General features: G+C 28.7%; 2 protein-coding genes and 1 pseudogene across 2 annotated transcripts in view; all 3 read right to left on the bottom strand.

The window, feature by feature from the left end:
• LOC145199212 (SR-related and CTD-associated factor 8-like) overlaps positions 1-1,646 on the bottom strand; it is a 41,004-nt gene extending 39,358 nt beyond the window's left edge. The window contains exons 1-2 of the mRNA XM_090083383.1: positions 1,503-1,646; positions 708-830 (exon numbers count right to left, since the gene is read on the bottom strand). Of these exons, the coding sequence (XP_089939509.1) occupies positions 708-749 (42 nt within the window). The 5' untranslated portion in view covers positions 750-830; positions 1,503-1,646. The remainder of the gene's footprint in view (positions 1-707; positions 831-1,502) is intronic.
• Positions 1,647-4,480: 2,834 nt separating this feature from the next.
• LOC145184462 (uncharacterized) lies at positions 4,481-7,379 on the bottom strand (annotated as a pseudogene).
• Positions 7,380-10,134: 2,755 nt separating this feature from the next.
• On the bottom strand, positions 10,135-12,230 carry LOC149891004 (uncharacterized). The gene is made up of 4 exons (XM_090082222.1): positions 11,986-12,230; positions 10,918-11,784; positions 10,668-10,787; positions 10,135-10,527 (listed from the first exon to the last, which is right to left on the bottom strand). The coding sequence occupies exons 1-4, from the start codon at positions 12,071-12,073 to the stop codon at positions 10,211-10,213; spliced, it is 1,392 nt and encodes a 463-aa protein (XP_089938348.1). The 5' UTR covers positions 12,074-12,230; the 3' UTR covers positions 10,135-10,210.
• Between the last annotated feature and the right edge of the window lie 2,436 nt (positions 12,231-14,666).

The following is a 14,666-nucleotide window of genomic DNA, read 5'->3' as shown; positions in this document are numbered from 1 at the left end:
TCTCAAAAGAATTCAGTTATTTATTAAATACAAGTGGGAACATATATGCACAGTCATAGTACTTTTTATAAGGTATGGTCCAACAGTACATGTACAGTTGTAGTACCAGACAGGTTAAACAGGATTTGTTTTATACTTTTACAAAAGTAAACTATGAAAATAAAAATCAAAAAAAATTTTTGTTTATTGCAAATTTAATTATTGTAAAAACATTAAGATTTATAAGTCTGTAAGTCAATCAATATGCTAGATAATCGATATTTAGCATAAATTTAATCAAGCACTTTATTATATTTAAGTAATTATTTTAGTTTCAAAAGTAAAATATTATATTACTATGTATAAAACTCTTTTGTTGTTAAGATAACAAAAATTTTATTATGCCAAACAAGATGCTATTGATTCTTTAAGCTGTTCTAAATATTATCTATTTTATAAACTACTTCAAACAAGTGTTATATAGACTTTAAAAAATAAACATTAGAGATTATCATATCTAAGTCAGTTATTACATAAAAGACAAATTACAATATTTCAAAAAGACAAAATATAGTTTGTGCTATTTTGCTATTAAGGGTATGATATGAACTGAACCATTGCATGTAGTTAATTGTTTATGAAGAAGTAAAAAAATTATTTGTCCAGTCGAGCTGTTTAGATATATAAATAATACAACACTATTGATACAATAAAAGTAGTTTGCTTACCTCATTATTAAACTGACGAACTAATTCCATATCTCCACCCATTTTTTTGTTTTGTTTTTTTTGTTTTTGTTTTTTTTGTTGTTGTTCCTTATTATGACTAACTTAATTTGTGTAAACCATTTCCTATAATAGAGAAATGTGTTTTACAAATCAACCTGAAACTACAAATTAACATAAAAGTATGTGTGTGTGTGTGTGTGTGTGTGTTTGTGTGTGTGTATATATATATATATATATATATATATATATATATATATATATATATATATATATATATATATATATATATATATATATATATATATATATATATATATAATCACCTATGTCATCATATATATATATATATATATATATATATATATATATATATATATATATATATATATATATATATATATATATATATATATATATATATATAATCACCTATGTTACCAGTAAAGAGCAGTTAAAAATAAAAATAAAATAAAAATCCACTGGAATAATGACACTTTCAAACTTTAAAACCCATATTTCTCAAATTTTGCAAAATGTGACATGTTCTTTCCCTTGCGGTCTTCACATACACACACATTATGCGTGTGTTTTGTAAGTTGTTGTCTGTTATTCGTTAATCAGTACTCTACCATGACTATTCTAACAGTTGTTTCACTTTGTACATATAGTTGAAGTAGGTTTAAAGTAAGTTTGCTTTTTTCCCTAAGCTAATTAAACTAAATAACTTTGACAGACTGTATTCTTATCATGAAGAAAATTGTATCTAATTGAAACTTCTTTTATCTAGTTGCTTACCTGCTGTTAAACAGAATTAATATTATATGTTTAACTGCCTTTTAAAGTTTAGAATTGATCAAAATACCGTGTCAAGCTTGTGCAATATAAAAACACATTCGCGCAAAGTTGCACTGTTTCATTCTTTATACGGTTGTCGATTATAATTTAACCACCTGAGTTCTGTTTAGATTTGTAGTGATGCAATTTTTCAAAATGTCGAAAACGTTTGGTTTTGTGAAAATGTAATTTATTATCCTACCAATATGTTTTTAATTATCTAATCTTACAGTTTTCCAGGATGAAGAAACATTGAATTATTTGAGTTAATGCAAATACTGCATTCAATACTTTAGAAGTAGTAATACAAGAAATTACAACTTCTTGTATTAGCAAAATAGGGGTTTCAGCTAATACTTGACAATAATAATCTATACGGCTGGGAGATTGTCAATTACTATCAATAAATAGTAGCTATTTATTGGTAGCAATTGACAATCTCCCAGCCGTATAGATTATTATTGTCAAGATATTGGATCCGCGTATTTGGTGCTCTAGGGTTATTAAAAGAGGAAAAAACTGAAGAACTTTTAAAAATGTTTTTTTGTCACTAATCTAAAAGTAAAAACATTAAGAAATTAAATGAAACCTTATTCAAAAATCATAATTTTTTTTGTAAAGTTAATTTGTATGGCCACCTATTTTTCATTCTAATCAATCAACGCCCCTGATTTCAGGGATATTGCCAATAAAATTCATTCTAGTCGATCTCTTTCTAACCTTTTTTTTTTTTTCTTTTTTTTAAATTTTACTAGAATTTCTTTCTACTATCTCTAAAACCATGTTTCATAGTAAATTATCATGAAACTTAACAATTCGAAACATGTAATAAATTTGTTAATGTTTTGCTTTAGAAAATAATTTTTTAAAGGACTTTTCCCCTTAAAATTAAAGTCTTTTTTCCATAAATAAATCAATATCTGTTAACAGCTCAAGTAAATTACTAGTGCATCTCAGCTGAGCCCCGGCACATGCGGTGTGTTGGATCTAGTTGCAGGGATGAACTGCCGTTTTACAATATGTCTAAAAGATATCTGTAAGTAGTAGAACCTATGTGCGTAATCAGAGGTTACGATAGTCATCGAACATTTTATACATGTCCGTGGTCTTTTTTACTGATCCCCACACGTGTAAGCTTAATGTAGAAAACCTCCTCTGGCAAATGTGTTTTTGAAAATCAGTTTTATGCTCAGTTTATCTAATATATAAGATAAATGAAAAAAATAATTTTTAAGTGACAAATTTCCACAACCACGCTGAACCCTGTCGAACGAGGAATTGAATATTATGACCTGCACATAACCTCTTCACCTCTGCATATAACCTACTTCCTCTGCATATTCTTTAAATATTATCACCAGTACCACGGCAGTTTCGTAATGGAACTTTATTGTGGGCATGCGCAGTAACACAATTTTTTCGGTTAGATTTTTAATAAAGCGTGCAAAACGCAAAAAAAACTTTGAAAAGCCTTGCTCAAAATTAATTAAATTATTTTTTATAGCAATGACATATTAAACTTTTTTTTAATAAATGTTTATTATTACTAGCTTTCAAGAGAGAAAAATATGGTGAATATTAGGGTTTTAGTGGGATTTTTTAAAACTTTGACTTGGAATTAGAGCACTTTCGGTTGATTTTCAAGTCTATGTTTTTATATTTTTCTGAATCAGCATGAAATCATAATCAATTATAAAAAAAAAAAAGGGGGGGGGGGTGCGAAAGTACAGTAGCGCCGAAAAATATTAAACAAAAGAATTTGTCAAACTTTTATAAGATCTTGAACTGTGCCTATTTTTTTGGTATGAAGTTTAAGGAAGTCAGTAATTCTTCATAAGTACTTTAACAAGTTTTTGAGAAGATCTAGAATGATTAAGAGAAAGAAATAAGGTGTTTAAAGAGTTTGTCAAGTTTTGAAGAACCAGTCGTTTTTTTTTTTCTACGTATTTTTAGAATTTTTTTCGTTAAAAAAAAATTCTAAAAATACGTAGAAAAAAAAAAAAACGACGTAGAAAAAAAAAAATTTTTTCCTAAAGTTTCCATTTTTTTATAGGTACTGAACAAGATGCAAAACGTAAAGAATAAAAACTAAATTAAGTTGAATTAATAAAATAAAATATTCTTTACTGTTCTAATACCCACAATTGAAATTCAAAATATAAACTATTTTTGTTTATTTTATTTGGAAATATACAATATATAATATATATAAAATTTCTTACAAAAAACATTGAAATAAAGTTGTAATGTTATATTTTGTTTATACAATTCATCTGAAAAACTTCACAAAGCTTTTCTTTTTTTAATGGTTGGTCTGATTTTCAAAACTTCTGGGGGGTTTTTTGATGTAATATTCAGAAAGAATACTTTTTAGTTGCTGTGCTCCTTTCATATGGCAAAAGGTGCTGTTTATACTATTAAATTCAGCATGCATGCTTTCTAAACCTTGCTCTCCATAAATATCAAGACCCAAGACCTTATAAAATTAATACAATCACTTTCCAACAAATACTTTTTTGGTGTAAAGGACTAATTAGGCCATGTTTTACAAAAGTAACTCATTAATTCTTCAATGGATCTTTCTAATGCCAAAAAAAGTAAATAAAAGAACATAGAAAACAAAGAAGAGAATAACTACAATAACCCTTATAAGAGTAATTTAAATGAGAGTGCTATAATACAAGACAATATATTTTTAAAAAATGTAATTTCACCTAATTCTGATAATGGATTCTTATTAATGATTTCACTTGAATTCATAAATTATAGCATGTTGCATATCTGCAGAACAAAACAACAAATTTCTCACTTGAGACCTTTGCCTCATTATGAACATCTGTATCAATAAATCCTAGATCGACAACCTTAGGTATTGAATTGCAAAGATCTGTTTAGCTAATGAATAGAGATAATTTTAGAGTACATTTACAACATTAGTATTTAAAAACCTTTATGTATTTCATAAAAACTTATGTATTTCAGATGATATTTATACAACTCATGTTTGCAGAAATATAGATGCAAAAACCTGTAACATTTTATGAATATGGTTCCTCATAAAGCATTTTCCATAATAAACTTGCCTTGGAACATTAGGACCACCTACCCTTGGTTTTCTGGAAGGAAAGGCAAAAGAGTTTGATTCAGAGTTAACTAGCTTTTGCTTTATAACATGCAATGCAGCATCTTCTACAATCCATGGTAAAGCATCATTTTCTTTTAATAAAAATACATCAGCAAGAGTTGTATCAAGTTCATTTGTAGTTTTTTTGAGTCTGCAATAACTTATCACCAATAAAATTTTCTTCATGTAATTTTTTAAGCTCTTTTTTTTTAATTTTGTATATTTTAATTTGCATTCCTTATTGCAACCTAAAAGAATGTGCTCTATCATTTGTATCACATTAACAGAATTTAAAACTGTATTTAACAGAATATGTTGTTCACAAATAAAGCATTTTGCTTCTGTTTCCAACTTTCCTTCAATCTCCTTAAACAAACACTGAACAAAACGAATGCTGACATTCCTTTAGTATTAGTGGCTTGTACATGATCTTGTTGCATAACTTGCATATAGATAATTTTAAATATGAATTTTATACAGGATCAATATCAATTGCATTTAAACACAACATTGGTTTTGGTATATTACCAATTAAGCTATTTATGATAAGCCTGGTCCATCTCTTTTGATTTTGTTCCATGACACATGGTCGAACAGGTTTTAATTTTTTAACTTTCCTCCCAGAAATTTGGGGAAACAAAAAACATTTGTCTTTGCATGGTAATGACCAGTTGATTGCTTTAATACTGGTGCTAGAACCTTTTTCAATGTTCCTCAAAATGTTATAGCATCTACACATTTTTGTGGGTGAACTTTTTTATTGTCAATACTGGTGTTTACATAAAATAAATTCTCAATTCTTTCAGAATACTTATTCACATCAACTGAGTCTTTCATTATATCTTCTCCACATATTCGACAAATAAGATTTAACTTGGTTAAATGGTCCGTGTTTACAAAATATCTAAATATAGCAGTTATGGAAGATGAACAAAAAAAGTGCGAAAAAAAACAAAAAACAACCGGTCTTTAGAATTAATTTTAAAAAAAGGACAATAAAATGAAGAAAACTAAAAAATTTACTTCTAGTTAAAGAAAATTTGTTTCGTTATAATGTAGCTGATTAAAAAACTGAACATATTAAGAAAAATATTTTACCTTTTGATTTAAAAACTTTTGTTGAAAATCTTGATTACAACAATAAAACTTATAATACAAGGTTGTATCTGTCAACTCTGAAACAAATCGCTACGTTTAGAAGAAATTTGAAATATCAAACATAAAAAAATCCAAGTTAGAATGGTTGAGCTTCAGAAGAAAGTAATGGAAGAAACTCGACATTTTTTCATGTTTTGCAGCTGATGACTGCGCATGCTCAGATTAAAGTTCCAAAAGTATCAATTTGAAACTGCCGTGGTAAATGACCTACTTCCTATGCAAATACTGGTAAGGGAAATATGATATCGGTTAACAAAAGTTAAGTGATTCTTATGTGAGTTTAAAGTTAGGAGAGATTCTTAGCCTGTTAAAAAAACCTTAACCGTTAAAAAAAAGAGTGGTAAGAAATATATAAAATAAAAAAATAAAAAGAATTAGGTATCTAGAGATTGCCTTTAAAATATCACAAATATACTTAGAGACATATGTAGCAAAGCTCGGGAAATATTTTTACTGAAAAGTCAAAAATTCACAGCATGCCAGTCAGGGGCGTGTACAGGAATTTTCTTGGGTAAGTCGCAATTTTAACCCCTCCCCATTGACAAACACATATATGAGGTAAGACGGCTTAGCAATCGCCCAATATTTTATCACACATGATGCTAACCATTATCAAGCATCATCGCTTCGCACACTATCTATTTTAGAAGAAAATGATGATAACCATAGTCAGCACCAATGCTTAACAATTACACACGACCTATTCTTATATCAAAAAAATATTACTTGTTTTATAGACAAACATCCAAATATTATATTTGGATGTTTGACTTTAAAACAAGTAATATTTTTTTCCAATCTTTCTTTCCAATGGACTAACTCCGATTAACATTTTGTTTGGAGAGTTATTTGAACTTGAGAGTTGGTCGACATTTTAAGCGAATAATTAAACTGTCTAAAATTTATGTTTAAGAAGTGTTTAATAAATACATACCAAACAGGGTGTATGTATTGAGGGAAGTCCGAATTTAATTTTTAATGTTTAAAACCCTTTCTTTCTTTTTATATTGTTCAAAATGCAAATAATTAAAAAGATACACAGCTTTGTATAAAATAATTGGGGATGTCCATTAATATATTTTAATATATGATTGTTGTTAATTATAGTCTTCTCCTCCTGATGATAAATATCAATAGAATTTGACTAAAACTTTACCCAGGGTGTAATTAGAAAGGGAAGTCCGGAATTTGTTCTCTAAGAAATAATTACTTTTATTTTTTTTTAATAAATAAAAGAAAATATTTAAAAAATGAAGTACTCTATAACTTAATAAAAAAAGGTATGTCCATTCGAGTTTCTTATTAATTTGTTTAAGTCAAAAATTAAAACAACCTCCGTTTAAGTATATAAATCTTTTTTTTTTTTAATAAACTTTAGACCGTTCTCGATTTGACAAGCACTATAATAAAATACTGAACTGTAAATCTAATTGTTAGCCCGGATTAATAACTTCTTACCATCCGTTCGAACAATTAACCTTGTATACTTTGCTTAATTATTGCTTTAGTTTGCTATAATCATTCGCTCTGTTTGCTTCTATTTACCGACGCATCATATTTATTCAGCAAAATATTGAAGTTGTGAATATATATATATATATATATATATATATATATATATATATATATATATATATATATATATATATATATATATATATACATATATATACATATTTTGGGTATGTCCAGCGACGTAGCAGACATCCCCTAGACACGCCCCGGTCAGTGAAACCCTTTATCGGACAAAGATCTTTTTAAAAAATATTTAAATAAACTTTCCTTAAAAACAAGTTTTAAGATTTGCGACTTACTTTTTTTTTTTTTTTGCAACTGGTTCTAGTTTAAAAACGTTTTAGACATCCAGCTCTACTTTTTTAAAAACAGACGCAAAAAAACTTTCTAAAAAGATTTCATTTAAAATCTTAAAACTAAAGCCAGAAACATAACTTGTTTATGGTACCATGATCGTAATTGACGTCGTCATGTTGGAAATATCCTATCTCTTTTCTATTATTATAATAGAAAAGAGATAGGATATGTCCGCATATTTAAAGCTATAAAAATGACCTGTAATTGCAGGCTTAAGTTTAAAAAAATTGATTTTAGTTAACTTTTATTGCAAACTTTAGTATTATTTAATTATTTGTTTTTAATGATTAATTTAAATTTAAATTTTTAACCACAAAAAATTTTTTGTGAAAGTTAAATTGTGCTACGAGAATTGTGCTTTGAATATAAAAAAACAGTAAGAAGAATATTTTGTTGCAAACGATTAAGTAATAGTTGTAGTTTTGAGATAACACGTAGTTTTGAGGTACCTGTAATTGTTACCGCGGTAAAACTGCAATAATTCCCGCTGTAATAATTCTCTTTTTTTGAATAACCGCTGTAACGATCTGTGCTACAGTAGCACTCTTTAAGATATAAGCTTTGATTTATTTTTTCTCGTAAAAAATTATTTTTACACGAAACAATAGGACCGAGGGATGGTTTGTCAAACCAGAGTTTATTTTAATTGATTACGCTTAAAGTAACAGTAGAGAGTAAAGTAACAGTAGAGATTATCTTTTTGATTATCTTACAAAAATCTAGCTCCCACCAAACTAAAATTCTCAAATTAGTGTTATAAGTTACAAAACCCTACAATTTCATTACGGTTTTTTCTTCCAATAAAATATATTCTTTTTAGAATACAAACTGACACACACTAAACACTGATTTTTAACATCTTCATGAAGTAAGAATAATTTTCTCAGGCGCAGTGGACTTGTAGTCTTCTTGTACTCTTATTGTTAACATGTCGCAGAACCTGATTGATTAGAAAATTACTGCTTCACAGTCAAATATATTTAAAAAAATCACGTAGGTTAGAGCGTTTTCAGAAACACCAAATGTATCTGATGAGATGTTAGTTTAGTCAACTCCGCGACCACACAAGAACACTTTATGCTGAGGTTTTAGTGATGTTTTTTAAGCTGGTTTAGGGACACTGATATTAGAAATGCCATTTTTACCTATCAACTCATGTTTTTAGTTTATAATACACCCGCTATTTATGACGAGTAAAGTGAGTCAAATTTGTTAAACTTCTCATGATCCTCAATGACAATCAAGTCACTGAGAAGTATAACAATACAATAAAAAATATACAAATAAATTAGGATAAACTTATTTATGAAACAACTTTTTCACGGAACAACTTTTTGTTTGCGGATATAGTTAGTATCTAGATAATCTCTGAAAACGCCAAAAGTAGTCTGCAAACACTTGCCTCATCGACCTTGATAAATCTCCATAAACTTAATATCTTGATGAAAGCGCTCACCATGTTAATTACATACGCTACCAAGGGTCATTTTTAAAGGAAAAATCAAAAATTTTATAGTGAAATTTACGCAGTTTTAGTCTCATAGGAGAAATCCTGGTTTGTTTCCATAGTATGTTATAAATTTTAAAGAGAAAATTTTAAACAGAAAGTTTTGTTTATAATTTTTAGAACAGAAAGTTTTGTTTAAAATTTTTAGAACAGAAAGTTTTGTTTATAATTTTTAGAATAGAAAGTTTTGTTTGTAATTTTTAGAACAGAAAGTTTTGTTTGTAATTTTATTTCCAGGATTAAGAACATTTTAGTTTTTTTATGATTCGTGTTGTTTAATTTTTCATCTGTTTTATACTGTTGTTAATATAAAATATTGCCATGTTGAAATTTCCGTTATTCTTGCGTTTAAAATACAATAATTTCAAAAATATGGACCAGGAACACACACACATACACACACACACACACACACACACACACACACACACATATATAAAAGCATGATGAATGTGACTAATGATATGCAATATATGACTAAAAATGTTTTAAAAATAATTTTCCTAATATTACAACTTATAAATAATATTTAACTTGAGAAGTTCTTAAATATCCCTTATACCATTAGATCGACGTCGAAAGCAATTGAAATATACTGAAATTGATTGGTATATTGATGTAAGGAAAGCACGAATTTACTGTTTTAAACTTTTTTTTTCATTATAAATAAATTATCAATTGCTGAAATGTAAAAACTCATCACTATAAAAAGAAAAGCGTGCGATGGTTTATTTCGTTTTATTTAAATTTGCTTAATGCTGTATTAAATTCAGCTGTTCCAACACATAAAAATGAAATTTTAATGCATCTTTTAGAAATGTTTACATTGATGTTAGCAAAAATGATAAGCATGACACGATTTAGTGCACTCTAAGCAAACACCCCCCTTATCTGCATGACTTATAAAGGATATTCGCACCGAGAATATTAAATTAGTATAAAATTTTCTTCATAAAATGCTAAGTTATAAAATACCGTAATAAATTGTTTATAACGAGATGTTTGAAGTTAGCCTGACTTTACGACAGACGGTAAATATACTCTCTCCTCTTGAGCTAGAGGAGTTGGTGCGCCTAGATTTTCAGGTACCATTTGATTATCTTCGTTGCAGTGATGCGTACGAATATGAGTGCGTAAGTTTGAACTGCTTATAAATTTCCATTTGCAAATTGTACAACTATATGGTTTGACGCCTGTATGAGTGAGCACGTGGCTTTGTAAATTGCCGCTCGTGGTAAAAGCTTTAGAACAGGCTTGACATTGGTACGGCTTTTCTCCTGTGTGAATGCGAATGTGTCTTCTTAGGTCGCTCGAAGATACAAATCCTGAAACAAAAAACAGTATGACAAACATAACATATGTTTGAGTAACACAACAAAGAACTTTAAATAGTAAGCGTTTTTGTAACCCCGGCGACTACACGATAACAGTTAAGTTGAAGGAAGGAAGAAAAAAGTTTTTTTACCTTTGTTACAATGCTGACACCTGTGAGGTTTTTGTCCAGTATGAGTAAGCACGTGCCTTTGAAGATTTGTCAATTGCGCAAAACCGCGACCGCAAACTGTACACTTGTATGGTTTTTCTCCTTTAAATGATGATGAAAACAAATTTTAAAATTATCAAAATATAAAAACATATTTGATGATGAAATAATTTTAATACATATTAAAAGAAAATTTTAAAAAACGTACAAATCGCTTTTTTAAATAGAATACCTGTATGTATTCGCATGTGTATTTTTAAATGAGCTGCTAAAACAAAAGCTTTCGGGCAGATTTCGCACTTATGTGGCTTCCTTCCTGAATGAATCAAAACGTGACGTTGATAGTTCCACGATCTTGTAAAGTTTTTATTACAAAATTCGCATTGGTAAATTTTATCACCTCCATCTTCATTCTTTGGAGATAAATCGTTTAGATTTTTAGGAGGAAAGTTTTTCATTTGCTCATTTTTCACCATTGTTGGAGAAATCGCGCTGTTAATAATATTGTCAACAACTGCATTCGAACTACTTTCGCTGCAGGCGTTTGAGGAATCTGTAGACAAGACGTCATCATTATCTATTATTTCTTGTTTAATATTTCCCAATGCAGCTGCCATCGCATTTGGTAATAACATATGCTGAGATTTTTTGGTTGCATTACTGTCTAGATCGAAAATTTCGTTGTATAAATCTCGCTTTCCTTTATCTTGCTCATTCACATACTGATCTTGTTGTTGAACAAAATTTTGATGTTGCTGCTGATGGAGAAATTGGGAAATTTGAAAAGTTTGGTCAGATTGAACTTGATGGTTTTGAAATAAGTTAGGGACATTTGTTTGTTGTTGATTCGAAAGACTAAACGGGTTGTGTGTAAAAGGAGCAGGAATTTGTGGTGCAAGATTCAAAGGTTGAGGAAGATTTAAGCCAGGTATGGCTGCACTATTTGCAAAATTATTTGGCTTTTCGTTGTAATTGCTCCATGAGTTTACATCTTGATAATGCCTTGGCCATAACGAAGGAATGTAAGTGTTACAGTAATCGGTAGACGGATAATAAAAAGGATGATAAAAGTATGGAACTTGCTGATCAAGCACCGGTTCTGAAAAAAAAAAAGAAATTCACTTTCTGTTTCGGTATTTCTGAGTAATACATTCTTTTTGGGTTGGTTATGTCTTATTTGCAATAAATACTTGTCGCATTATTTGCATAAGTGTGTGTAATTATGCATAAAAAAAAAAGTAAAAAGTATGCTTGAGAACCGAAGTTCATTATTTAAACATCTAAGAATATATAAAGCTACCTTCGACTTCAGATTTTGTCGGGGCTCCACCTTTTCTGTTGTTTTTCACTAGAAATGCTTTGGGCATGGTAGTATCTCGCTCTGACATTGGTTAACTTTCGGTATACTCCTTCAAGTGAGCAGTCTCAAATGATAGAAGGCTTGAAAACTCTCAATATGACGACTTTTTTTCAACAAAAGAAATACCTGTTTCTTTGTTCGGAAAGTAAACCTGTTTTATGTATAAAGATCAAAAACGTGGGTTAATTGCGCGTTCTATAATCTTGCTTCGTTAGAGGGATTTTCTTTTCTCACTGAAGTGACTGGATGAGCGAAGAGATATAATTCTAATAATTACTGTTAATTATTTATAATAAGTTATAATATTACGCTAAACGCATTCATTTCAAAATGAACACCTGAGTTGTTGCGCAAATTTTATGAACGTTCTTGAAAAAAATTTTTGAAGAAAAAAAACCCGCAAATAATAAATCAAAACATTCCATTAAAAATAAGTATGGTTTGTAATTATAAATCTTTTATTTGTATATAAATGTTGTATACAAAAAATTTGGTGCATAATTTAATGTAAATATATATACTTATATGTCATGTAAAATTAGTCTTGCATGAAAATTCAATCTTATGAGCCTTTAAAGGGATACTGGTTAATATTAATCGATATTGATTGATATTAAACGATATTGAATGATATTAAACGATATTGAAGGATATTGAAGGATATAAATTTTTTTTTTTTTTTTTCTTTTAACACTCTTGAAATTTTTGCGATTATTTTTACTGCGTTCCGCCGCGATAAACCTTTACGCGCCGATGCACAAGGTCACATCTTTTTGTTATTGTTGGTAACTTGCTGATTGCTTTCTAATAACAAAATGTTAAGATATGTGCAACGTTAAGTTAAACCTCTCTATTGTTACAAAAAGATCTTACCAGGGCGTAGTTTGTTACTTAGGGTCAGTGGTTACACAAAGAAGGAGAAATTTTATTTTTATTTTGAAAACAATAAGAATAATAAAGACTTTCTTGATATATATGATTTTAAAATGAACTTTCTTTTAAATGTACATTGCATTATGGTCATCATGATTGTCTTCACATCACAACATCATGATCATCTTTATCATCACGATCATAATGATCATCACTGTTATTATGTCGTCATCGTCGTTGAAATATTTAGAAACATTGAAAGGTTTAAAAAAAAAAAGGAGATTTTTAAATTTGAAAACTTAAACTTCGGAAACAAACATCGGACTAAATGTGTTTTTTTTTTTTTTTTTTTTTTTTTTTTTTTTTATTCTTAAAGCAGTTTAGTTTTTATGACCATACCTATGCTCGTACGTGAGTTTTATACTCGTACATGGAGTTTTAAGACCATACGTATGTTAGTAAGCGGAGTTTTAAAGACAATTCCTTTAACTCGCTTTTGTTTTATTCGTACGACCTTAGCGCACTAACGATCATGCGAAAATACTTTCCACAAGTTGTTTGTAAAAATCATGTAACCGCACCCGTCCATCGTTTTATCAGGTTTCGGTGGTTATTTACTCGCTAGAGTGACTTCGTCTATTTAAATTGGTCATGCGGCATTTTTCTTATCTTAACAAAAACACAGTGCAGCGAGCAAAAACACGCTGCACTTTTTCTCATTATTTAAAGTTTTAAGAAAACGTTTTCAATTTTTTTCAAATTATTCCATCAGCTTTTTTTTCTGAGCATTTTAAGAAAATGTTTTCAAATTTTTAAAACTATTTCATCAGTTTTTATTTCTGAGCTTTTTATATTTGTCTCAAGTGTTCAAATCATTTGAACATTTAACAAAAAAATTTTAAAATTTTAGCATGGTATCGACAGCTTTAAAAATTTAATTTAAAGTTTTCTGTTATAGTACAAAAAACAAAATTTTGATTTGCTGCTTAGGATAATCAAAAAGGTTTTTAAATTTATCTTCTTGAAAACGATTTTTTGTATTAAATTTGTGTAGAACTAAAATTTGATTATCGCTTAGACACAATTTCAAAAACCTAAATAAGATTAATAAAGTAGTTGGATACATTAGAGATCTATAAACTTGCAAAAAAAGTACTAATCTATACTTTATACATAGCCGGAAAATAGCCGGAAAGTTAGGGTAATATTTCTTTAAGATAATGAATTTAAGATTAAAAATTAAGAAAAAACTGGAAAAATTTTCCATTAAATGATCTTCGTAATCCTCTCAACTTACATTTTAAATTTGTCCAAGTTCAGTTAGTACCTGTACTCGAGTTCCAGATAGGAAAACATTATTTTGAGCTAAAAGTGCCAAAAACTGAGAAAGAAGGGACCTGTTTATTTTAAGGTTCTCAAAACTCTTGCAAATGCACAGTTTGTTTAATGGATTTTATAAACTTTGATTGCGCAGAAGAAAAAAAAAACTTGTCAAACAAAGTTTAACTTAACATTTAACACCAAAAAATCTACCACATCTCAATGGATTTGCTTGATACCACATCTCAATGCATTTGTTTGATACCACATCTCAATGCATTTGTTTGATACCACATCTCAATGCATTTGTTTGAGTACCACATCTCAATGCATTTGTTTGATACCACATCTCAATGCATTTGTTTGATACCACATCTCAATGCATTTGTTTGATACCACATCTCAATGCATTTGTTTGAGTACCAAGC

This window comes from Hydra viridissima, unplaced genomic scaffold, assembly GCF_058129835.1.
Source record: "Hydra viridissima isolate aposymbiotic clone 2 unplaced genomic scaffold, HvirCarnegie_v1 scaffold_3, whole genome shotgun sequence".
Lineage (NCBI taxonomy): Eukaryota > Metazoa > Cnidaria > Hydrozoa > Anthoathecata > Hydridae > Hydra > Hydra viridissima.
Note: the sequence above shows the minus strand (reverse complement) of the source record. Positions and strands in the feature narration are given on the sequence as shown.

What these genes read in the sequence shown, in the direction of transcription:
- LOC149891004 (XM_090082222.1), bottom strand. Translation starts at nt 12,073, where the DNA reads ATGTCAGAGCGAGATACTACCATGCCCAAAGCATTTCTAGTGAAAAAC. An exon ending in GACAAAATCTGAAGTCGAAG is followed by an intron (nt 11,785 to 11,985) that starts GTAGCTTTATAT and finishes TTTTTTTTTCAG; the next exon opens with AACCGGTGCTTGATCAGCAA. An exon ending in GTGTCAGCATTGTAACAAAG is followed by an intron (nt 10,528 to 10,667) that starts GTAAAAAAACTT and finishes TTTTTGTTTCAG; the next exon opens with GATTTGTATCTTCGAGCGAC.